At 56.4% G+C, this 24814-nt stretch overlaps 8 protein-coding genes across 8 annotated transcripts; 4 read left to right on the top strand and 4 right to left on the bottom strand.

The window, feature by feature from the left end:
• Positions 1-1546: 1546 nt before the first annotated feature.
• Positions 1547-3756, bottom strand: CGGC5_v011430 (putative MFS-type transporter; the record flags this gene model as incomplete). Its single annotated transcript, XM_032032711.1, has 3 exons — positions 1547-2762; positions 2811-3549; positions 3600-3756. 3 exons carry the CDS (start codon positions 3754-3756, stop codon positions 1547-1549), a joined length of 2112 nt encoding a protein of 703 aa, XP_031888104.1.
• Positions 3757-6346: 2590 nt separating this feature from the next.
• Positions 6347-7023, top strand: CGGC5_v011429 (uncharacterized protein; the record flags this gene model as incomplete). Its single annotated transcript, XM_032032712.1, has 2 exons — positions 6347-6516; positions 6597-7023. 2 exons carry the CDS (start codon positions 6347-6349, stop codon positions 7021-7023), a joined length of 597 nt encoding a protein of 198 aa, XP_031888105.1.
• A 145-nt stretch (positions 7024-7168) lies between these two features.
• rhaM (L-rhamnose mutarotase) lies at positions 7169-7678 on the bottom strand (the record flags this gene model as incomplete). Its single annotated transcript, XM_032032713.1, has 2 exons — positions 7169-7398; positions 7462-7678. The coding sequence occupies 2 exons, from the start codon at positions 7676-7678 to the stop codon at positions 7169-7171; spliced, it is 447 nt and encodes a 148-aa protein (XP_031888109.1).
• Positions 7679-12058: 4380 nt separating this feature from the next.
• On the top strand, positions 12059-12997 carry elp6 (Elongator complex protein 6; the record flags this gene model as incomplete). Its single annotated transcript, XM_032032716.1, has 3 exons — positions 12059-12289; positions 12379-12663; positions 12716-12997. 3 exons carry the CDS (start codon positions 12059-12061, stop codon positions 12995-12997), a joined length of 798 nt encoding a protein of 265 aa, XP_031887892.1.
• Positions 12998-13660: 663 nt separating this feature from the next.
• On the bottom strand, positions 13661-14268 carry rpl37 (60S ribosomal protein eL37; the record flags this gene model as incomplete). Its single annotated transcript, XM_032032717.1, has 4 exons — positions 13661-13800; positions 13934-14005; positions 14089-14151; positions 14265-14268. 4 exons carry the CDS (start codon positions 14266-14268, stop codon positions 13661-13663), a joined length of 279 nt encoding a protein of 92 aa, XP_031887891.1.
• A 496-nt stretch (positions 14269-14764) lies between these two features.
• sos7 (Kinetochore protein Sos7) lies at positions 14765-15607 on the bottom strand (the record flags this gene model as incomplete). The annotated part of the gene is made up of 1 exon (XM_032032718.1): positions 14765-15607. One exon carries the CDS (start codon positions 15605-15607, stop codon positions 14765-14767), a length of 843 nt encoding a protein of 280 aa, XP_031887890.1.
• Positions 15608-16177: 570 nt separating this feature from the next.
• CGGC5_v011424 (uncharacterized protein) lies at positions 16178-17345 on the top strand (the record flags this gene model as incomplete). The annotated part of the gene is made up of 2 exons (XM_032032719.1): positions 16178-16296; positions 16349-17345. 2 exons carry the CDS (start codon positions 16178-16180, stop codon positions 17343-17345), a joined length of 1116 nt encoding a protein of 371 aa, XP_031887889.1.
• Positions 17346-21652: 4307 nt separating this feature from the next.
• Positions 21653-24208, top strand: Rnf13 (E3 ubiquitin-protein ligase RNF13; the record flags this gene model as incomplete). Its single annotated transcript, XM_032032721.1, has 2 exons — positions 21653-23856; positions 23905-24208. The coding sequence occupies 2 exons, from the start codon at positions 21653-21655 to the stop codon at positions 24206-24208; spliced, it is 2508 nt and encodes an 835-aa protein (XP_031887895.1).
• Between the last annotated feature and the right edge of the window lie 606 nt (positions 24209-24814).

Genomic DNA, 24814 nt, shown 5'->3' with positions numbered 1-24814 from the left:
TGCTACTACCAAAGCTTTTTCGGATGGACATTCATCAGCTCTGCTCTGTACCTGCTTAACTTCTCAAGGACAGAGTTGTTCTTCGAAACATGCGATGTTCAAGAAAGGGGTCTGATGATATTTTGTAGATAATAAATCCGGGATGATGGCCATTTGGGAAAACGTCACGGGCGTGGTCTTTTTATCTAGTAATTGCTCGGAACCTATGGAAGTATAGGCGATGCCAGTTAGGTGGCGGGTAACGAGATTAGCTTCCTGGGGCCGTTGTCAACGCTGCACAGGTCATACCAAACACTTTTCCTCCCCTAAGGTTCTCCTTCCCTTATAAAAAAGATGCGCGTTTTTAAAATACGCCGTTTGTTACTTGCCAGCACCTCTTTCTTGAGCTAAAAGCGCCTTCAAGCTCGCGCGGCCCTCCAACCCGCCGCCAACTTCACCTCACCTCACCTGCTTATTCACCCCTCAACCCTCAACCTCCTTAGCCCCCGTTCCTTCCCTTTGTCCTCAACAGCGGATGGAGGAGTTGATGGCTCAGTTGGTCAGGTCTGGCCAATGTGCTTGCGCCCTGAAGTCCTTGGCACTTCCGTCCGCTGGGGTTCTAATATGGTTATGGGTTCAACCCTGCCTTTTGTCATTGGAAATGACTTTTTTTTTCCCTTCTTTCTTCTTCTTTCACTGTCTTCGTTCAACTCTGATCTACCCTCCCAAACTTCATTCATTTTTTCCAGATTGACGCCTTTGCCAGCAAAAGCCTCGGAACCTCGGAACCTAACCCTCCACGAAGTCGCGCAGACCTTGCACACTATCCCTTTCGGCACAACTCGCCCTTCGCAACAACCATCACTGCACTTCCGACAGAAAGCAGAGCCGGCGACGAGAGAAGTGGTCAGCATACCCAGCCTGTCTTCTATATCCCTCGAGATACCACGCCCGAGACCACGGCACGACGTTCAAACAGGTTGCATCGTCTGGGCGAGGACTCCCGAAGCCGGCGCTATTCATGTTCGACGCCTCGCCTGCCGGTGTTTGAGACAGTAAGACGACAAGCGGGTGGGCTGAGACTTCTGAGACGGAGAAGTGGAGGCCGCCCGCTGTCATCGCGAGATTCGTGGCCAGCAAGGAGGGTAGCAGGTGGGTGGAGGCGGCGCGCGTAGATAGTTACTCCCAGACTCGACGAGAACCACAGGTCGCGGCAGGCACAGCATTGGCATTCATCCGCAAAGCAAATCACTCGAATAGAGCACTCTAGGATGATCATCGAAAGATCGTAAACATCATGTTTGCGATATGCCTGTCCTGTAGTCTACGTAATCTACCGATATGCAGACGGAATACTCCAAAAAGAAAAGAGGTATCATGACGACATAACCGGAAGTGCCCAGGCGACAGCCGGCTCCGAACCCATTTGACTCCCTAAAACGACGGACGAGAAAATATGTACCCAATGATGTGGATCCTCCAAATGTAAACGCTCCAAATGCCCAGATAAATGTAAATCCCTAGATGATGGAACCAAATATGCTAGTGTGATTCATGCAAAGTATCTCTAAAACTTCTCCATGAAGTTCTTGCGCACAGTCCACATGCGCGCGCGTTTGCCGTACAAGAACATGGGAATCGTAGCCAGCAAGAAGATAAGCTGGATCACGCCGAGCCAGATGAAGACGCTCTTCGTCCCCTCGGCGGTGATCCAGTGCGTGACAAACAGGCTGAAGACCAGCCCGTGGAAGATGTTCTTGCTAAAGTTGAGCGTGACGAGGGCCTCGCCGGCGTACTGGCGGTAGCTGTCGACGCAGAAGGTGATGCTAGTCGTCGAGCCGAGGGTGCACCCGAAGGAAATGAGGCCGAAGAAGACGGTGGGTACGATCCAGTGGTCGCGCTCCTCCGCGGACCAGCCGAAGCCCATCAGACCGATGACAGTGGTAAAGAGGACGGGGATCGCCATGACGAGACGGAACTCGGGCTCGTAGAGGCCACCGTTGCGGCGTGCCATCGCCTTGACGATAATGTCGGAAACCTTGCCCGCGACGGCGGTGCCGAGAACGCCGCCGATGAAGGGGGAGAGGTAAACCAGACCCGTCTGGAGGGCGTCGAAGTTGTAGGACGCGCGGTTACGGTAGATGAGAGCGACGGACTCGGACACCACAATGAGCCAGCCGACGGAGAGGGAGTAGACGGCAGCCGACCAAAGCACGGCAGGGTAGGCAAAGAGGACGAAGGGGCGGAGCATGACCTTGAACCACTTATCGTGGTTGAGCCGGCCGTTCCAGGGTTTGAGCTGCTCGCCAAAGGAGCGGGCAGGCTGGTGGCGGAGGGTGTGGGTGTAAGCAAGCGCCTTCGGGGGCGAGTTGAGGTTTGACGAGGGCAGCTTTTCGGCTTCCAATGCCGGGGCTTTGGCAAAGAAATCGGAGTTCGCGGGGGAAGTCGAAGTGCCGGAGGTACGTGGTTCGGGAGCTGGAGCGTCAGTGGACTCGGGGTGCTTTTCGGGGTCGGCCTTGCGCTCCGTGCTCGGGTCGGGGGCGAAGCCGACGTGGAGGTCCTTGTGCGGGTGAGACGGAGATAGAGGCGCGGGGCTAGTCGGTCCTGCGGCAGTCGGGGTCTTGGCAACTTGAGGAACATCGTTGCGGGAGGAAAGACGGTGTCGGAAGCTTGGTCTCCTCGACGGCTTCCTTGACTTGGGGACAGGAGTTCTGTCCCAGAAGGTCTCGGGGACGAACAGGAAGAGGAGAACACCGCAAAGGGCGACGACCATGGCGACGATCCTGGGTTTGGTGAGCCAATGGTACGAAAAAAGGAGGTGTGAGACTTACCAGAACACCCATCGCCAGCTCAGGCCCTGGATAATGACGGCACTGACGAGAGGAATTAGGTTCTTGCCACCCAGTAGCAGCAGGGTGTAGATGCCGATGCGGAAGGCACGCTCGTGTAGGAAGAAGATCTCGGCGATTGTTGCCGAGGGAAGACACTCGACCGGGCTGACTGCGACTCCTTGGAAGATTCTTGCAAGGATGAGAGAGGCGAAGTTGGGAGACAAAGCAGCCCATACGGAGCTAGCAATGAAGATGATGGAGCTGAAGAGGTAGACAGGCCTCTTTCCGTAAAGGATGGCAGTCGGCGAGAAGATGACCGAGCCGAGGCCCATGCCCATCATGTACAGACCTGTGGTCAAAGACACGGTTTCGGTCTCGATGTGGTAGTCTTCAGCAACGTTGGTGAAGCCAGCAGCAAGGATGGGCGTCATGCCTCCGCCAACCATGCAGTAGAAGCCAAGAGATAGCAAAGCACAGTCACGTCGCCACGCGGGCCAGTTCAAGGGGTCGTTGGCCGATTCCTCGGGCTGGGGGTTGAGGATGATGCCGTCCTTGGTCGTCTTCTTTGACGGTTCCGGTGCTGGTACAGGTGGGGCCGAGTACGCGGATGATCGACGCCCGGTGGGCGTTTCGGGCGGCTCCGGGAATCCCGTGGGGATAGACGAGTGAGACGTCCTCGCGGGCGCGTTGCGCAAGCCCAGGGGCTCATTTCGGTGAGCGGCTAGTAAAAGCACGGAGCCTGAGATGGTCAGCTGTGGCTCATATCAAAGAACAAGGGGACTGACTCACCAGGGACTTCAATGGTTCTGGGGTCGTTGAGAACTCCCATGCTCCATTTGGGAATGTTGGCTTGCTCGTCGTCGGAGCCCTCAGATCCATCTGTTTGACCGGGCTTGTTTCCGAAGACCCCGCCGAAGCGGCTCTTCCATGTTAGAATGCCGGCCATGTTGGCGCGGTGTGAACGTATGTGGGCTGAATGTATAGAGTTGCCAAGGCGCGATGGTAGTCAGGTCTGTAGGCGGCCAAGCTAGGGGGAGTCTGTGGTCGCAGAAATGTGTTTGATGAGAAGATGGAAGGCCGCAGGAGAGGAGGACAGCGAGCTGTATATACAAAAAGTGGTAGGGCTGTGATGTCAAGTTCGGTTCATGGCTTCCGGCTCAGACGTGCACGGGAAGATGAGATAAGGTTGCAGGAACACACGGACGCGGAAGATGGCAATTTTCAAAGCCGCACCAAACAGGAGATGGGATTTCTGGATGGCTCCGCGGAGATGACAGGAGGCTGAACGGTCGGACTCGACAAGTGTTGAGGATTGCGAAAAAAGCAGACGCACAAGCGCGGCGAAGTGAAGATAAAATGGTGTTGAGGTAAGGTTGCAGCGAGGCAGGCCGTGGATGAAAATAGCGGTGGACGCCGACAAGGTGATGGAAGTATTGACCAGGGCCTGGAGTAGGCAGTAAGGTAGATGAACCTAACCGCAAGCAACGGGACCTGGATGGCGGGGGTGACAGATTGCAACAGCGATGGTGTTGTTCTTGGGCCGTGCAGAGCGATGGCGTCAGATGGCCAGCGCGCCGTTTGATTGTGATTAAGTGATGGCTGGAATTAGCGTCCCAAGTAGGAGCAGGCGACCATGAGATCAAGGATGGACCTTTGGCTTTATGGCAAAACCAAGCGGGTGCGGCGAGCTGAATGTTATGCCAGGCTTGGGGCTGGGAGATTGGAGAACGACCGCGGAGAAGACATGGGACGAGAGGAAGAAAGGAGGCCGACGAGGTCAGGATTGGCCGGCCACCGAGTCAAGCGTGTCTTGAGAATGTCGAGCCTGGTCAGATTGAACCCTTGCCTTTTCTTGGGCAACCTGGAGAGAGATACGGAATTGATGCCCAGAGTGGCAGCACAAGCAGTAGAGACTGTCGGCTGGTGGGGATTTCTGCCGTGTTCTGTGCTTGTGTCTGTGCTCTCGAGCGTTGGATGCGTCGTTGGCGCTGCGCCTCGGGCGGGTTCCGTGGGGTATTATGACCAGGTTTGGGGAGGGAATATCGCAAAGACGCTTGTCCAGTGGATGGATGCGACTGACTGGCAGACGGGCAGGTGACTCGATGGCGGCTCCGAAATGGATGTCCAAGACTCCAGGAAGTAGCGTCGTCTGGGGTGGTGCAGTCTAGCTGCCGTAGCGTAAGGTAGCGTACTCCAAGGTACAGATACTGCAGTCGTAAAGGCGTGGGATGATGGTTGGGCACATGCCAGCGAAAGAAGAGGTTGACTGGCAGCAGTTGATGTCGCATTTGTGATGCCGGCGCCAGATCCAGGAAGGACCCCTAAAAGCGAGGCTAAACCCCGTGGCCCACCGTCCAGTCCAGAGTGCAGGTGCAGGCAGGGCAGGTGCACCGCGCACTCGCTCCTTCTCCACGTTTCTCTTCCTGGACTTTGCCTCCCATGTCTGCGGTGCATCGATTGTTCTGCACTGCAGGCTGCCCTCATTTCCCCACCTGTTTGGCGAGTCTTCTTCACATTGTGGACTGGAATGCAGAAACAGCATGTGGCGAGGCGAGGCGGTGACCGGCGACACCACGGTCTATTCGTGCCCGGGCTGGCCATCATCGGGCTGCTCTGTCGCTGGCCTCGACTCACCTCCTTGCTTTGAATAATCCCAAGTCACCTACAATCAGAGCACAAAAGAAAGCGCCGACGTCGCCGCAACGAGGCGGTGGTGTGGTGCCTATTTCACGGCGACACCGCGTCTCTCAACACGATGCGGCGCATGTCGCTGGGAATAAGACAAAGCAATCTATCTCACGTAGCTGGAGGCAGATAGAGTGAAGATGAAGCTGAAGCGCCGCAAAGCGACCCCAAGCAGCCTCCAAGCAGCCCCCCGGCTGGGCGCCAAGGTTCGCGAGGCCTCGAGACAGCTCTGACCGCCCGCTTGCCGCAGTTGCCGTCGCTCAAAAAAGAGGCAGCATCCCTGCACAATGTGCTTATGTCATACAGCAGCGCAACACCACAACGTCATCGTGCACGAAAGGGGTTCACTCCCCACATTTCAACCACGCCTAACCCAATGGGGACTGCCGGGATTTAAGCGTGACAGCATCGAAGGAATGCGAAGCAAACAAAGACTGGTGCTGCTACCTCGCGCATCTCTGTCGCATTCTGCAGATGACGGCTGACCTGGAGTTGTAGGAGAACTGACTGGGCAAGTGGACGAGGACCAAAAAGCAAGACGACGTACTCCGGCTCCAGTAATAGCTGAACCACTGCTCTGGAATCCTGCACGCTAGTGTACTCTACAGACATCTCAGAGCTCCGTTGTCACTGGAACATCTGCCTTGTTTTTCCCCTCCAAAACCACACCAACACACACGCACACCACGACTCGTATCCCGCTTCCTCTTCCCGAGAAACCTGTCGCATATCACCACCATTTTCCTGCTTGCACCGCATCACGAGACACCATAACACCGTCTTCGACGACGTCAGTCAGCAGCAGACTGCATGCATAGGAGCAGACCAGGCACCCTCGCCCACGATACGCGATGCAACTCTTGAGACACCCAGCCCGCTCCGCCCTCCGGGGCTGCCACCGCCCTCTCGCCAATGGCGTCCGCTTCCCGCCCCCCAAACACTCCGTCGCCGCTGCCGCCGCCGCCGCCGCTTCTTTTTCAACGACGTCCATCAAGCCGGCCAAGAACCAGATCTACGCCTCGTAAGTGGGCCCCCTGCATGCTGCCTCCCATGCTGCCTCCCTCACCGCGTACTTGTCAAAATGCTAACCGCCGCCCTTAGCGTCCGCCGACCTGACGACTTCCACACCTACCAGCTTCTATCCTCGTCTGCACGGACACCGCTGATAACCCTGTGGACCACGTCGTGGTGCGGAACGTGTCGAGTCGTCGCACCGTTAATCCGATCCATCGTCGAATCGGGCGTCGGCGAGGCGGAGGGCGGCGTCGCATACTGCACCGTCGAGTTTGACGCGCCCGACGTCATGGGCGGCGGCCTCGGCATGACCTACATGATCTCCTCCATCCCCACGCTCCTCAGCTTCGACAACCAGGAGGCACAGATCCAGACCAAGGTCCACGACGCGAAGAAGCTCGCAGACCGCGCTTTCCTCGAGGAGTGGATCAGGACGGAGGCACGGCGGCACGGCCAGCGCGGAGGCGGAGGGTCCGGCGGCGTCTTCGGAGGGCTGTTCGGAGGTTTCAAGTGATCCGGGCCGGGCATCATCACGCACATCAACCCGAATGATTGTCACAATGCCGTCAAACAGAGCAGACCAGGAGTCATCGAAGCGGAAACGCTATTCATTCGTCGCTGACTAAAAATGCAATACAACTCGATACACAATCCCAATCTCAAGGCGTGTAGAACACCTCCTCAACAGGCTTCCACCATGAAGGCGCGTCGACATCCTCGCTGCTCACGGCACCTGGGACAACCGACTCCTGCCAGCCGTCGGTCATGGCCCACCACTCGCGGACCTTGGGGTTCTCGCGCATCTTCTCCATGTCTCCGGCGTAGTCGTAGCCGACGTACTTGAACGACGCGAACAGGATGCGGGACTCGGGGTCGTGGAAGATGCTGTCTGTGGGATGTGTCAGTCCGGGCTTGCTTGCCGCCGACAACGGGGGCAAAGGGGGAAACGCACAGTCAACAATGTTGCACTCCTTGATCTGCTTGAGCACCTCGGGCCACACGGCGGCGTGGACCTCCTTGTACTTGTCAATGAACTCGGGCTTGAGCTTCACGATCTGGGCGAAGCGGCGGCCGGGGTTCTTCTGCCTGGTAGAGACCGGCGACGGTGTAGCCTCCGCCTCGGGGGAGCTGCCGCCTGCGGATGGAGAGGCGCGCTTGTGGGACCACATCTTGCAGGTAGTCGGGAGGATGAAGTTTTTCGAGATACTGGTGAGATGCGTTCGTCAATGGAAGAAGGCACACACACGTTTTTTGTCGGGATCGTGAGAAAATGTGCTCGGCGGAGGGCTGGCTGGTGTCTCGTGGACTTCGGCGTTCGGGCCTGTCGAATCTGGGAGCGGGCGTGTCCTGCTTAGAGCCGATCAGCGGGGTGTGTTCGTGGCCGCGCCCAGGCCAGCGCAGCAAAAAGCTCCAGCTGCTGCGTGACAGGTGGGGGAGGCGGAAGCAGGCAGGCAAGAGACAGACGTAAAGCGCACTCGGGGGAAGAATGTCGCGAGGCGGGGACGGCGAGGGGTAAACGGTGCGGGCTGCGGGGATCGGATTGGGGGGATTTGTTTTGTCCAGCGAGGGCAGGTCTACATGATTGTAATCCCCGATGGGATTCTTGCAAGTCGAATCCAAACACACGATGCAAAAACAGCTTCTTCGTCTCTCTTCACACTGGATTTCTAGTAGCACACCTTTTTTCGTTGTGGATGAGCCCGTCAAGGCAAGTGAAAGTGGATGACGATGAATATGGCAGGGCACGCGCGGCGCAGAGAGCTGCTCTTAAATGCACGTCGGGAATATGCTCTCTTTTCCCCACGCGGTACCGCCGAGCTCTCTGATCCTCGCCAATGGCAGGCGCGCGATGCGGTCGTACGGTCGGTCTGCTGCAGAATTTGGAGCTGCAGGCGTGATTGAGAGGGAAGTATACTGGCTGGTTCGTGGGACACGGGAAGCTCGGGATGGTAATAGCAAGTAGGTTCTGCACGGCGACCGATGGCGGCCTTCTTATACCCTCAACCGCGCGGCCAATTCATCCTTCCCTCGAATCCCGTTCATGTAGGGTTTCCTGCGAGAGCAAAGCTCCGGTGGCCGGTGGTCCGCGGAGTCTGTTTGCTGAGGTGACGCCGCACCGTCTGAACTTGGGGTCACTGCGCTGCCACTGCCGCTGACCGACCGAGGTATCTTAGGTAGGTAGGTACAGATCACTGCGGCCTTATCGCGAAAGTCCGTGTCTGAATTAGGTCATGTTTGCAGGTCGGGGAGCTGTGGGCACTTAAGCCTCTGCGATGCGTGGGTGAGCTTCTGCGTGGAAGACGGCCGTCGGTGTAGAGCTAGCTGTCTGTTCCTCTACCTCGCTTGTTGTTGCGCAGCTAGGTAGGTAGGTACCCAGTCCGATCGGTGTTCCGGCGGTCGCGTTGCGAGCGTGAGCGAGGACACTGGAAAAGGTCGAGACCCCCGCGACCCCTGGCGAACACCCCCACCCCTCCGCCCGAAATTCCCGCTTTTAGCCTGATGGGTGGCTTGCTTTTTTTTCCCTTTCCTTCAGCGATTGTGGCGGTTTACGACAGTTGGCAAAGATGGGATTCTCCAAGGAAGGGAGGAGGGAATTGGGGGAGTTGCCGAGGATGATGTGATTGATTCACTTGTTGGGCAGGAAGGCGTTTTTTGGGGTTCTGGATGCCAGTGTGTGGTGTTTGTACCGAATGACTGGGCCGCGGCGGCGGGGAGAGAGTGGAGGGTGGGGGTTTGGGTATCGGTGTGTGGCGAATCGGGAGGGGTGCCGGTCGGTGAGGAGTTGCGGGAGGTAGACGAGGTGAGTTGAGGAGGTAATAGACAGAGCGGTTCTGCCTGCTGAATCCGATAGATTATTTGCATTTCCCGCACGATGCCTTCTGGCTCAGGGAGTCGCATCGGTTGTAGGGTCTTTCGTCGTGTCTACCATCACCAGCTTGTGATGTATCTTTGGTGAACAAGTCCTTGTTGCTGTATGTCTGCGACCGGCTGAACGAGGAGTCTAGACCGTGAGATGAGTTACGTCGCCTACCGTAGGTTCTCGAGCCTCATCGATAGGTGTTCCGTGATCTAGGTGTATTGTTCATCATGATCTCCGTCGTCCCTGTCGGCCGGCCTTCGCTAACCCTCATCATCACTATCTTCCTTCATCCGTGAACCCAGTTTGATGAATATCAACGGTAATGAGCCGACTTTCTGATATGATGAAGCTCAAATCTTCGTCAGTATCCTCACATGTATTCTTATTCTCTCTGGAACATGGTATCGGATAGATGACGGGGGCAAAGGTGTCTTGGTCGGCGCATCAGCTTGACGCTGCCCTATCTTCGAGCCCGGTTATAGGTAATATGTGGTGCCATCCACCAGCGTACTCAAGATATATTGAGCCGAACGTCGGAAGGAAATCTGATTTGCGGTGCAGATGCTGTGGTATAACAGGGGCGTGTTAAGGGCATTGGCGTGAAGGGTGTCTCCTGAAGATGGAGGCGTGAGCTTTGCAGGCAGAAGAAGGGTGGAAAATAGAGCCTGACCTAGTGATTACATAATTTGGCATGAAATGTAGTCTAACTTCTGGTCGGGAAGTGTGAAGAAGATGTACTTGCCGTTCTGTTCTGAGGTGAGATGCTATTTAGGTGTGTGGTGTATGGCCCAAGCAGATCAACGCGAGAGACCCTTATATTGGGCCAAAGGGTAGGGAAGGATATAAGTCAAGTTCTGGCATTGTGAAAAGAGTTTATAAGGCATGGTTCTTGAAATGTTCAATGAGATTCTAGTCGTAATAAGTGACGTTGTGGTCGAAAGTTCGCTAATTAAAATAGTTTTTGTTAGAATTACAACCAAACAAGAAATGATGGGAAAAAATCATAAACATACATCAAGGCCTCGAACATTGATTAATCTCGCCCAAAACTCATACTTAGACAGTAAAGTTTCGTATCCACAGCGGTTTCACCAACAAACTGCTTCGTGTCGCTTGCTTTTCCAGGCCAACCGTCAGGTCTCATCTCTTCAACACCCCTCATCCACGCCATCCACACCATACCGCGACTATCTAACTTCCCACTACAGTGTATCACTTCATTATAAACACACGTAAAAACAACCTGAATGAAAATCTAATTAATACATTCAGTCCAGCTCCTAGTCATCTCCTCTTCCGCAGCCTCACCTATCCGCCACGCAGACGTTAAGCATCGGACTGACTAGCCCCACACCGGCCCCGTCCCCCCGCAGCTCTAGCATCTCGCCTGCATAATTGCCTCTCCGGCCTTACTCTTCATCACTCATCACGGGTCATCGCGCCGATGGTTTAGTGGTAAAATTCTCCGTTGCCATCCAGCAGCGTCGGGGAGCCGGGGGTTCGATTCCCCCTCGGCGCATCTTTTTACCTTTTGCGGCTGTGGGTGGTCGTGGTTTGACTCAGGAATCGGATTTTTGAGGTTTTCAAGGTGTTGGGAAAGTGTGGAGACCCACTTGCCTCTGTATGTCGTGAGGTGAGTGGGTGTAAGAGAATGAGAGTGTTTTTGTAGATAGGAGTGAAGATGTGAGCTGCGCTGCTGGATGGGAGTGATATTGCTGAACCACAAGACGAAGAAGGTCGTCACAGGATATCGTTCGTTGCTTCATTGTCTGATAGCGTGGGTATAGATGGGCTGAAGAGCAGCTCACCTCTTGACATTATGCTGGTCTCTCACTGTAGTTCCGACCTGTTGTTAAAGGTAATCAGCACCTCAGTCAGTGCCTCTCCAGCCCCGTGTGACTTTCAAGGATGTAAGCAGGTACTAACCGCTGAATACTTCCTAGAGTCCTGGGACAATAAACCTGCCATCAGACTTCATCTCTTGAGAAACCAAATGAGATAAACGCAGACATCTTACATAGCAACCGGACCACTCCCGCTATTCAAAGTGCAAACCCATCCAAGCTGGAAGATACCCCACAGCCCCATTGTTCATCGGCCCCGTCGTCCGCACGATGTGCCCTCGCTTCTTCTTCTCATCCACCGCCTGGCCGATAACAACAAGCTGTCTTCGTGGCTCAGTCGGTAGAGCGTTGGTCTCATATTACTCAATATGACTCTGTGATCAGACAGGGATATCCAAAGGTCGAGAGTTCGAGCCTCTCCGAGGACAATCTTTTGCTGGTGGCGGGGAACCGTCAAATTCTTTTTTTCTGAGTGGTGGGCCCTATCATGGCGGGGTACTTTGCGGACGGCGCGGTCAGATTGGCACCAGGACATGCAGAAACTGCGTAAAGATGTGATCGGATGTTGTCTTGATTTTTCAATGTCTTGATAGAATGCCAGCAAGCTCTCACCTCATTTTACATACACCAACAAGTCCAGTCCGAGATTTCAACCTCTTTGACAGTGCCCCACACCCCGCGCACTGAGTGCAGCGTGCTTTGCAGCGACCCCACCATCAGCCACAGCAGCGCAAAACACCACCACTCACTCATCACTCACTTACAGCCTAATATTCACATCTCAAATCTTAGACGAACACCCCTTCATCCAATCTCGTAACTCACCTCACATACGCTCCCTCAAAATGGCAACGAGGATACCGCACCTCCTGGAGCCCTACCTCGCCCTCCCGCCGGAGTGCGCGCAGATCCTGCTCACCAGCGTCCTCGGCGCCAGCACAAACTGGCTCGTCCTGCGGTACCTCTACTCCTACCTCCGCCGACCGACAGAGGACGCGCCCGCGGACGACACGCGCGTGGTCCTGGTGAGCTTCATGCGGGACTTTGCCTTTTGGAAAGAGGGCGCGGGCAGATTGGTGCGTCTCCTATCCTACGAGATCCTCCAGGGTCCTTGACATATTACCGCGAATGGACAAGCAGCATGCCTAACTAGACAAAACAATAGGGACTCGACCTCGAAACCCTCGGGCGGGGCGGGAAGTTCGTCTTCGTCGACGGGCTGAGCGGGCTCTTCTCCAACGCCGCGCCGCCTCCGACCAAGGGCCGGAGGACGCTCCGCGGCGCGAAGATACCCGACGTCCAGCGCGAGCTCGAGGCGGCGGTCGCGGACGTGAGCGGCGGCGGCGGCAAGGTGGTTCTGGTGGTCGACCAGCCTGATTTCCTCCTCGCCGCGACCGGGGAGGAGGTCGGCGGGCTGGTGGTGAAGAACATGCTGCTCGATTTACAAGAGGTAAGGGCTCAACCACCGTCTTCTGGATGAGTCACGCTGACGCGGCGAGCAGAAGGTGCACGCCTCGATTGTGACCGTTGCGGCGGACGAGCCGCTCGTGGGTGTGCAGGCGACGACGTTGGAGAAGGAGCATGCGAGCTTCGTGCTGGGGCTGGCGCACGCTGCGGAGATGGTTGTCGGGTTGAGGCTGTTGGACACCGGGACGGCGAGGGATGTGAGTGGTGTTTTGAGGGTCACAGCGGGAGGGAATGGGGAGAGGACGGTTGAGGAGGCGGAGTTGTTGTACTTTGTGGGTGGTGACGGCAGCGTCAAGGTGTTTGGACGGGGGCAGTGAGATTGGGTGGCTGGGTTTGAAAGATGATATCAAACGATCTTACGAGATTCAGACATACGCGAAGGGAACACAAATAGATGGTGGGAAGGCATAAGCGACAATGGTTCAGCATCATATTTAAGGCAACCTGGAGCATGCACATGAGAATGCCATTGGGATTAGCATCACGCAAGACCGTAGTCGCGTGGGATCACGACACAAGCAGCCAGAGGCCGGCTCCCCATGATCCATATTCCATGCAAGACCTGTTTCCCCATATGCCCACACGAGAGGTATCAAACGCATCGAACACCCGTTGCACAAATTGCTCGTTTGGTTCATGATTTGTCTTTTTTGTCTTGAACTTGTCTGGCCTTCGCTTGGGCAACCAAGCAGCGGAGCGCGAGGGGGAGAACGCATGAGGGTGAAAAAAGACAAAAATATTGTTGATGCTTTCTCTTCTCGTTGGTAAAAGAATTCGTTTCCCAGAAGCCCATATCCCATTGCGAACTGTGCCGTGCGTGGGAATTGATCCGTTTTTATCAGCTCACGCCTTTTTGCTCCCCCCCTTGATTGCCCGAATGCACAGATACCCCCATGTCGACACCCTTTACATTCCCATCGTCGAAGAAGTTAACGCATCGAATAAACCGCTCGGAGGAAAAAAGGTTTTTGGTTCTTCGTTTAAGCCGAGGCGGGGACGGTAGAGCCCTTGGGGACGCCGGACTGGAAACCGTTCTTGAAGCGGCGGGAGACGTCCTTCATGTAGCGCATGCGGCCGGTACCGTTGGTCTTTCTGCGCTTGGCCTTCTCGGACCAGTTGTCTGCATTGGTTCCTACGTCAGCATATCCGTCCTCGGTAGTTGGGGCTTCTTTGTTGATGATTGAATGAGGGAATCTCGAATGGTGGTGTTTCGGAGAGGCGTCGTCGGAGATGGTGTGGGAAAAAAAACGTACACTTGCGGGTCTTGGCCGAGGGGTAACCGCAGGAAGAGCAGGTGTGCTTCTGGACGTGAAGAGAGCGGCGACCTAAACATCTCGTCAGCTTGGACGTCACCGGAATTTCGTGGGAGGAGTCGCGCTCCTCCCCCGATTTGGTGGTTTCGACTTACCGCAGCGACGGCACAGAACGTGCGTCTTGTTGTGTCTCTTACCAAACGAGGAGGTACCCTTCGCTGCAGGCGACTGTTAGCATTTCCGTCCTATCGCGAAATAAACACGAAAAGTCGTCTGGCTCGTTCGATGCCGATTGCAACGACGACGACGGCAATCGCAGGGCGTCACGTACTCATCTTGGCGGTATTCGGTGGTCGACGATGGTGGTGCTGTGGTTGCTGGTGCGGTTAGTTGGTTTGCGGAGGAATCTTGAGAAGCGTCTCGCAGTGTCAAAATTTCGAGACCCTAGCCGAGCGCACACAATTTGGTCGACTGGGGCTTTTTTGCGGTCCTCGGGCGGCAGAACCTCGGGTAGGCGCTAGAGTCACATGACCCGGGCTTCGCGATAGGTGGTGAAGGTTGCGGCCAATCAGCAAGTTTTTGGACGGCGCATGGGCCACTACATGATTTTGAGGGGCCTAGGCGGGCCGCATTGCAGATGCGAGCCACGCGCGTACCTCGTCTAGTCACTGTAAATCTGGTGGAAGCCATAAATGTGGTGGGCCTTGAATCAATTCGATTGTCTTCAATCCAGCCAACGCCGTCCATTCCGAGCATTCCAGATTGCCTCGCGGGTATACGAAAAATCATGATATCGTCCACCAATTAACCAAACATGCACAACACTGCTGCTCACCCCTGAATATCCAGCATCTGTTTGAGTGCTGCCTCGCTGGCTCTCAACCACCGACCCCGCTCCTCGAGGTCATCTTCATCACCGCCTGCGCCCTCCTTTCTCCTCCGCGCCTCTTTCGCCGCGGCCTTGCTATTCTGCCTCTTGACCTCTAGTGGCTGCAACTCGGCCTGCAACCTCTCCATCTCCTTTCTCTTCCTCGGCACCCTGGCCTGCAACTGCTCCAACTCGCGGTCCAGCTGCTGCTGCTGCCTCTTCTTCTCCTCGACCAGCTCGAGCGTCTTGGCCAATGGCAGGTTCATCTGCGGACTCTGCCCCGGCGCCTGTGACTCCTTCAACCCCGCAACCTTTTCCTCCAACTCGAGGATCTTGTCCGGTAGCTCCTTGAGCTTCGCCGTGTCCAGCTGCACGCTCTCGTACCGCTTCGCGAGCTCCTTGCCCTTCTTCTCCAGGTCCGTCACCATGTCCGCCACTTCCACTTTGAGCGCCTTGAGCTGCGCCTTGGCCTCGAGGTTCGCCTTCTCCAGCTCGAGGTTCTCCTGCGGCGTGACGATCACGGGCGGGTCGCCGACGATGGCGCGGATGAACTTTTCTTTGGTCACCTGCTCGACGTAGGAGAAACGCAGCTTGGCGAAGAGCTCCCTGTAGTGCGCCAGGTCGGCGTCGAGGCTGTCTGGTGTCGTCGCATCCTGCGAGGCGTTGGATGCGTCCGAGGTTCGTTGTCGTGATTCTTGCGTGCCCGCGCTGGATATGGGTTCGCTGAGCTTGATGATTGAGATTTCGTGGTTTTCGTTGAGGTCTTCGATCTTGCGCAGGACCTGCGCCGCTTTTGTCGCGTCCATTGTGAAAGATTCGAGACTGAACGCGATCTTTTTGCAATTCGTGCGTTTCGTATGAAGGGACGAACTCCTAAATCGTAAGGTTGCTGGCGCTGTCCGACAGGATGCAAGGTCCAGTGTGTGGTGACGTTTGTTTACTTGCGTCCGAAATGGGATACGCACAGGCCAGGTCCTTTATCATTATCGCTATCGGATAAGGCACTTGTCGTCCTGCACGGCCACCCCCATCGGAAACTCATCCCACTTGTCTTTCTCCATTGACTCTTGCTCTGTCGATCAATCTCCGGTCCGCCACAGTTTGCGACAACGTCTTGCTCCATCTCAACGCAACCCCGCAGCCATTCCGAATCGCTTCAAGCAGTTGCCTTGTTGAACACACCGTTTGCCCATACACCTTGCCGACTTCGATAGCACGCAGCTGGTGGCTCAAGCTCACGTCATCCGTCTACTTAAACGCTTGCAACCTTACCATACGCTCGATGCTACCACCACCTTCCTGAATCGCGCCATAGTCGGAAGGGTCGCGATAAGACCACGCTCTCTGGACTGGCTATGGAAAGAACGTCCGCCGCGATGACGAACGATACCGTACTCACCGACGACTACGTAGCCGAGCTCCTCGCAAAGGAAGCAAACGACTGCTCGCTGAAATACTCGAGCATGGGCATGGAGGCGTTCCGCTCCGACAAGAAGTACGTCCCACCAGCCCTCGACTGAACATACCCATGGTCCTAACCCCGACAGACCGGCAAACATGCCCAAGCCCAACACCCGCTTCCTGCGGCACATCATCAAGGACACCAACACGCACAACAAGAACCTCCTCGCCAAAGAGGCCGCCGAGTCGCAAGCACGGCTGAAGAGCCTCGAGCACGCCGAGGAGAAGGAGCGACGGAAGCGCGCCGGCCCACAGGACATCCGCAAGCGACAGATGGGCGACATCAAGGCGATTCTCGGCGGGCACAAGGAGAAACCTGCACGGGCGGACGAGCGGTCGCATAAGAAGGACGGCTCGCCGCCGCGCAGACGGCACAGGGACAGGAGGAGCGAGTCGCCCGAGCGTGGGGGCCGGAGACATCACCGCAGCAGGGACGAGTCGGACTCCGAACGCGAGGAACGCCGGAGGCATAAGAGCAGCCGGCGGAGGTCGCGCTCGCCTAACGACAAGTCTAGGAGGCATCGTCACAGATCGCCTCTCGGCAGCGGCAAGGGCAAAGATGGAGACGGCGAGGATCTGATGTCGGCGATCCACCGCACGAGGAGAGAACGGAGCAGGGAGCGGACGGGGTTCTCGATCAAAGGCAGCAGCCGGCGCGCGGCGCAGAGGCAGGATTCCGCCGCTGCGTCCGACTCGGATCCACTCGACGAGTTCATCGGCCCCGCACCGCCGGAGCCTGTACGATCACGCGGCCGCGGCGCAGCGTCAGCATTGTCCGGCATCGACAAGCGCTTCGAAGCGGACTACGACCCGAAGATGGACGTGGAGATGGAGGATACAGCCGGCGCCGGCGCGGAGAACTGGGACGACGCCGTGGAGGCCTTTAGGGATAGGCAGAAGTGGCGGCAGAACCAGGAGCAGCGTATGCGAGCGGCCGGGTACGGCGAGGACATGATCAAGAAGTGGCGAACGGGCGAGCAGAAGGACGAGAGGGACGTGCGGTGGGCCAAGGCCGGGGAGAAGAGGGAGTGGGATCGCGGCAAAGAGGGCGGGATGAGCGGGCTGTTTTCCGAGTTTAACTGACGGGAGCACTGTTTGATTGGCCGCTCTTGCGACGTGGGATAGGATTGTACTTCTGCTATGGCATGGTGTTTGCGGGGCGCATGTTTGGTTACATCATGACAGGGCGGCATTTCTTGCATATTGGATCGGCCTCAAGTTGCAATGATTTATATTTGTGATTAATGATTTTTTGTAGTCGGAAAAGGCATATAGCGACGATATGGGAGTTTTGGATGGTGTTCTCACTGTGGGTGTGGCTCTGCTTGAGATAGACTAGGTTCGAGGACTAATTGAACCTGTAAGACGAGGGCATTTCTCACGATATTAAAGAATCGCTGTAGTCCATATAATTCTGGTGGTGTTTGCGAGTGGCCGTGGACAACATTAACAAACATACCACATTTTTACCAAGGTTCTCTTCCTTCCGGGTCTTTCAGGATTATTGCAGCCCAATTTCAACTCGAATCATAGTGCCATGAACGGCAACAGCCACTCAACGCGATCCCCCTCGAGCACGTGAGAATATCAGAATACTCCCATCTCTGGCGCCGACTCAGTCCGGAGAGTCGTACCTCGGACCCTAGAAAGATGGAAAGCCGATTCCTATCATGGCGAGACTGGTGTATTCCTGGATGAAGTAGCTACGCAAGACTGAAGAGCACCAGTTCTCCTTGCTTTGATGAACTTTATTGCGGGACAAGATCCACCCTGCATTGGACGTGACGAGGCCAACCGCGTTGGAGACAGTGAGAGAGTAGCCAAGACCTGACTGCGACCATATACGATGAGGACAGACGCGACGGAAGAAGACAATGAAGGCTGACAGACATCAACAGCAGAGATACATCACTTGCACTATCGTCCAATGACAAGGCCTGAAACCAGATAGATGCTCTCCACAAGTGTATCTCACAAGTTCAACGAGGCTTCGTCCGAAGATGCGGTAGATCGACGGATGCTTGAAAGAAAGACTTGAGATGAGGCTGAAGGTCGGAGTCTACCTACGTCGTCTGCGACTACTTGAAGTTTGGCACGTGTAGTCGCGAGAACCGCCTCTCCAGGCCAATTGAATTGGATTGGATGATACGTCCAGAGGAGATGTCACTGGTCACAAGCCGCAGACGGCAGGCTGGGAGAGTGAATGAATGCCTGCAAACGGCGCATGGTTGTCTCTTGTTTCACGAACAAACGTCAAAGGAGGGGTGGTCGCAGATCATACGCGCTTTCTTCGCTCCTTGGGACTGGGAGGGGGTTTCGATGTGAAACAAAAGAGGGTAGCTCTCTTGAGTTGCGGGCAGGGGTTCTTGGGACCCGCTAGGCTGGTGTTGGATGCGACGATGACGGGGATGGCTGCTTTGTGGGCTGTTCAGGTACGGAGGCTGGTTGTGGACTTGAGGAATGCTTGTGGGTTAGATGTTGGACAAGCCACAGGTTGTAGACGGGCTTGGGAATGGGAGGCTCTTCTTGATTTTTCTATTCTTTGAGAGATCGGATTGGAGCAGGGCGGAGGGGGTCGTGATCTTCGGCGTCAGTGGATTCTGGGTGGTTCCTTGTTTCATGACTTGCAGAACCTCGTCGAGAGGAGGCTGAGCGTGCGAGGCTTTGTGTGGCTTGGGATCGTTCATGCCAAATCTGTTGTGGAGCTAATAGAAAAGCACGCAGTTGACGAGGCTGTAGATGTGAGGTTGGAAGGGACTGCGCCGGGGGCGAATTGAGTTTTTTGGTGGTGTCGGAGCGCGAGTAGTGAGGGGGACCATCACAACGTTGGGGTATTGGTGGTGAGACGCTATGATAGTCGACGTGTCGCGTGCGGTGGGATTGTTGGAGGAATTTGGGGATCTAGTGGACACGTGAGACGGGGAAACGATTGTTGTCGTTGAAGCTTATCCTCGGAGTAGTATTGCGACTCATGCATGCACTTTACACACGGCTGTTGCGGGCGGGAGGTTGCAGATGTGCATCTGGTAGATGGCTTCAATGTTGGTTGTTTGGGGATGCAGGTGATTGCGGTTGAGTTGGTTATTCTGCCAGAGAAAGATGTTTCTTTGGATGGATCTAGACCATGTCAAGCCGTCAGCAGAGGCGAGGTGACTGACTGACTGACTGAGTGGGTAGCACACACACACACTGGCCGAGTGAAACTTTTTGGTCACGAGGGGTTGTCCATGCGCCGGCGTCGATGTGAGGTCATTGATAGCGCGGTTGGTGTTTTTTCCCCCTGGAGGCAGAGGAGGAAAGGTTGGAGAAGGGTCGCTCAGCCTCAGCGTACTGCCTTGGGATGGAGTATGGGAACACAGATTCGTCACCTTCATTTCCCGTCTGTTCGACAGTGAGATGCACGTATTCGTACAAACCGTATTTTATACACGCAAAGGCTGGAAAATGCCATGAATGGATACGAGTAAAAGATGGACATCAAATATGGTGAAACAAAGAGCAGAAGCCGTCGGCACTGGCGCTTGTAAACAGCCCTCTCGTCCAGTCACCCGCCCGGTTCATTTCGATTGTGGCGGCCGGCGTCAAGTCTGACAGGTACGGCACCCACACACCTCCGGCCGCGACTGAATCTCTCACCGCGCCCTGAATGGTGAAGCATTCGAGGTGGGGTATCGGGTGGGGGGGGTTGTTTGGCGGAAGCGTGGGCATCGCATCTCATCCCGCGGAGACCTCTTACCAACTACTCACTCCTGGACAGTGGACTCGACCTTTTTATACACGCGCCGGCCCACCGAAGACCAGAAAGCAAAACCTCCCAAGACTCGGATACAATCTGAACAATACCAAGACGGCACTGGCACCGGTGGCCCAGGCGAGCCAACATTGGGGGCGACGGTGCTGTTGCCTTACGGCCAAGTGCGACTTGAGCGTGCCGCCAAAGCCGGCCGAGGGACGGCCTGCCCCTGCTATCCTGACACTGGCCATTGGGTGCGTCTGTTGGCCGGTGCTTGCTCCCATTGAATCTGTGTCTGCCGTACGAATACCTTGCCTGCATTCGTCGGCAGGGAGATCTTTTTCGGGGTTGCGACCAGGATGGCAGGAAACGAGAAAAGTCAAAAAGTGCCCCTGTGTCGTGAGAGAAAAAATCTGTCAGTCAGTGACGGTGACGGTTGCGGGCCCTTATTCATGGCCTCTGCTCATGAGTCCTACTTGGGTTGATGCATGGTGAGCTGGTGAGCTCATTGCCCACCCGCCGAGCAAGTCAGGATGCCGGTCAAAACCGAGAATGGCTTTATTGGAATGGACTGGAATGCTGGATCGAATTGGATGGTGCCATCCGCAGACGGAGAGGAGGAAACAGCGCACGAGGGACGGGCCAGTGACAGCCAGAGGAACAATGGAGGGCCCGCGTCCTCCAGCCACAGTATACCACCCCCGAGACCTCACCTCTCCCGATGCGCCCACCGACGCCGACCTCAGCCAGACAGGGCCCCTAAACCCCCGAGGCGACTCCACCCATTACAGCGTGAGGGAAGGTACCTGACCTGCCGTGAGGTGCCCGGTGTGTGTGTGTGTGTCACTGTGCTGGGCCATCTGTATGAAAAGTGACTTCCTTCACCTCCACCACGTCCTCCACGGCTGCCCTCGGGCAGTCACAGCACCCAAAAAGACAGAAGGCCCCGGCACCTAAACAACAACACTGCCCCGCCACCCGCTGCTGCTGCGACCTCACACTTGCCCTCCCGTCTCCACTCGTCACCCGAGTTCTTGTCCCTGCTTCCTTCACCTCGCTGCCGTCCATCTGCTGCTGCGTCTGCCTCCGGTTCCTGTCTCTGCATGGCGCCGCTGCACCGCTCCGCGCTGCGTGCATCTTGCGAACACACCTTCTGACTTCTTTCTGCCTTTCCAAAATATCCTGATCGACATCTTCGTCATCACCATTTTTTCCCGCCCCCAACTTCTACGCCCAGTCTCCTTTTCGTCTCCTTTACCCTCTCTCCTTCCTTGACCCGACCCTTCCCGGCGACCACAGAGGGCCGCATCCGCCTTTGTCATCCATCCTCGAACGAGACAGTCTCTCCCCTCCTTCCGTCGCCTTCAGCCTCGTCATCGTCACCACAACCCGCGGCTTCCCATCGCACATGATTCCGCGCATGATCGGCACCTGTGCAGTCCGCCGCTGAGCCACTGCCAGCAGCTGCTCGACCGTCGACAACTTCGAAGCCTCGTTCCTGCCTACGGTCACCACATCCGACTGCACGATTTACCGGACGGCCCTCGCGCCGTGCTCCGAACTCCCCGTTGCCTCATCTCCTCGACACACGATCAGGAGCTTCGACCTCTCCCTTTTCTTATTTTACACACTATAACGACCCGTTACGATACCAATCATGCGTACTCCGAGAATCGCGATCCTCGTCCTTTTCTTCGCCGCCTCCCTCTTCCTCTTCTGCCGCTCCGTCACATCGCTGGCGCGATCCAACACCGTCATCGCCCCGGCCGCTGTCCCGCAATCACGATTTACGACATTCTTCTCCTTCACAGCACCCTTCTCAATCTTTACACCGAATGCCGCCATCAGCCTGACCGACGACAACAGCACCTCCTTTGTCGCCCGCCCTGCCGCCTTCGGTCCGAACCTTCCCTCCAAGGGCCTGAGTGGCCAGCTATGGATCGGCAGCGGCTTCGCCGACGATAACCTCCAGGAAGGCGAAGGCGAAGGCGAGCTCGGCTGCAGCGATATTCCCGGCTGGGAGGACGGCAAATCCAACGCTATCCTCAAATCTGCCGCCAAGGGCATCTCGAAGGCCGACGCGAAGGCTGCCACTGCTGCTGGCAAGCCGAGCCACCACAAGCGGGACACCACCGCCAAGGACATCGTCCCCGATGATACCGTGCCTCCACCCGGAGCGCGGTTGAAGTCCAAGATCCGCCCCCTCGACGACGGCACCGATGACTACCTCCACCAGGGCCTCGCCAGAAAGCCCCCGCCGAACCACGATAGCGCTCTGTCCACCGAGTCGACCCACGCCGATATCCAGTCGATACAAGAGGCGGCGGAGATCGCCGGGAAGATTGTGCTGCTCAGCCGTGGCGGCTGCGGCTTCCTGGAGAAGGTCAAGTGGGCGCAGCGCCGCGGTGCTATCGCGCTCATCGTCGGCGACAACCAAAAAGGTGGTCCGCTGATCCAGATGTTCGCCAGAGGCGACACTTCCAACGTCTCCATTCCTTCCGTTTTCACCGCACGGACTACAGCCCACCTGTTGTCCTCTCTCACCCAGCCGGGCAGCTTCATCGAAGACACCATCGACGAGCACGGCCGCCCTGCCTTGAAGGTCCTCAAGTCCGATGGCACGAACCGGAAGAACAGGAAGACCAAGCAAAAGGCAGCTGCGGCGACCCCCACGCCCACACCCAAATCGACAGCCCCTCCCAAGGTCAAGGCCCCGAAGAAGCAGGCCTCCACCAAAGCCGAGGAAGCCAAGCCCCGCGTTGGATGGTTCAGGTGGTTCTTCAGCTGGGGCCGCAGCTCTGCAACTGGGGACGGCAGCATTCAACCCCCGAGCAGCGGCCGCCACAACTGGGTTCTCGTTGACGATTGGAACGAGGAGAAGGATAGAGCCATTCGTGATGGTCTTGGAAAGGCTGCCAAGCGGGGCAAGGGCAAGGTCGCTGAGTCCCGTAAGAACGAAGACAGCTTCCAGATCGGCGTTCAAGACTGGCGCGACCCGGATCTGGTGGACGTTCCAGCGACCAAGGACAAGGAGGACGCTTCCAAGGAGCAGGCCGGCAAGAAGGCAAACCCGAAGAATGGAAAGGATGTCAGCGGTCCCAAAGGTGGAAGCATCACACCAGGCAGCGGCGAGTACAACCCTGATATGCCCCCTGTTGAAGCCAAGGGCTCTTCGTCTAGCAAGGACTCTTCCTCCCACGGAGGCTTGATGTCTAAGATCTTTGGAGACGACGATGGCGCCGATTTCTCCAAGGAGGAGAAGGCCAAGGATCCTCCCAAGGCCGAGGACCCCATCCCCGACGACGACGAACCAGTTGGCCACGATGGCCTCTGGGTCACGATTACCCCGTCAAGCAGCTCAAGCCCCTTCTTCGACACCCTGCTGGTGCTTGTCATCAGCCCTCTGATTACTCTCAGCGTCGTGTATGCCCTTCTCATCCTTCGCGCTCGTATCCGTAGGAGACGCTGGAGGGCACCCAAGTCTGTCGTCGAGCGCCTGCCCGTGCGAACCTATCACACCGTCGCTGCGTCGCCCGTCCCCTCGCCTAGGATGCCTTCGCCCACCAGCGCTACACCCACCACGCCTCTGCTTCAGCAGACTCCGACCAGGCCCCGGCCCCGTTCTAGAACGACGACAGGCATTCCTGAGTCGGAGAGTCTGCTATCCGTTAACTCGGCCCTGCAAATGCCTAGATCTCCCGCGAGGCCAGAGCATGAAAAAGCCAACGGCAGCTACTCGAGCGAATGGAAGAAGTACATGGGTCGCCAGGTCGAGTGTGTAGTCTGTTTGGAGGAGTACGTCGATGGTGTCAGCCGCGTGATGAGCCTCCCCTGTGGCCACGAGTTTCACGCGGAGTGCATGTGAGTATCTCTAATTTTCCGGTCTTGGTCTATGCTAACCTCTGTCAGTACACCTTGGTTGACGACACGCCGCCGCACGTGCCCGATCTGCAAGGGCGACGTCGTGCGCTCGCTCGCCAGAGGTTCCCCCTCGAGTCCCCGTTACGAAGCCTACCATGACGACTCCGATGACGAAGTAGAAGCCGAAGGCTCCGGCTCGCGGGACAGAGACGAGGATGTCGAGCAGGGTATCCTTTCACCCGCACCCAGAGGACGCCAAAATAGACCGGAGGGGTGGCTAAACATGCTCTCGAACTCGTTCGGCTCGTCATCTCGCTCCAGCCAACCACCCCAAGAGGACCGCAACAGGTAGCCCTCTCACCACAAACTCTACTCATGAACATTTGCGATTTGGTATTTGACTCTTTTGCTGCACACATTGCGGGTCTCGAAAGCATGGCCGCGACTCATGGAGAAATGGGGGTATACGGCGTAATCAGGGTTGACGGCATTTCTGGGACACAGGTGTCACGTTTGGGCTGGGTTGCATTTGGAGAAGGAGCCGGGCGAAGCGGCCCTCCCCTCTGCCTCTGTGTTTCTCGTTTGGGTGTTCTGGGATGGGGGAAAACACACTACACTCGCTTGAATGCGCTGTTTTCTGTTCTTTTGGTTTTTGATTCACCTTGGTGTGTTGCTGCTGGCATGGGCAGAAGTGCCGGGAGGTAGTGTCTTATTATACCCGTTGTCTGTAGGAGAAGACGCACACATTTGTTGGAAAACGAAGTTGACCCGTCCGTGACTATGTTCTTGCAATGTTGTATTGGGCCTAGCTGTCCTGCTCAGCACGCCATGAGGCGTTATTTATTAATCGTATTTGACAGGCAAGACTGCGATCATCATCCAAGAGGAAACATGAGGAGTCTGATTCAGACAACGAGCTAACATGCTACTCTAGCCTCTCCGCAACCTGGAGCCGCGA

The sequence above is a fragment of the Colletotrichum fructicola genome, assembly GCF_000319635.2.
Source record: "Colletotrichum fructicola Nara gc5 chromosome Unknown KSG_Nara_v1_contig06, whole genome shotgun sequence".
NCBI lineage: Eukaryota > Fungi > Ascomycota > Sordariomycetes > Glomerellales > Glomerellaceae > Colletotrichum > Colletotrichum fructicola.
The sequence above is the reverse complement of the archived record's forward strand: the minus strand, read 5'-3'. Positions and strand labels throughout refer to the sequence as shown.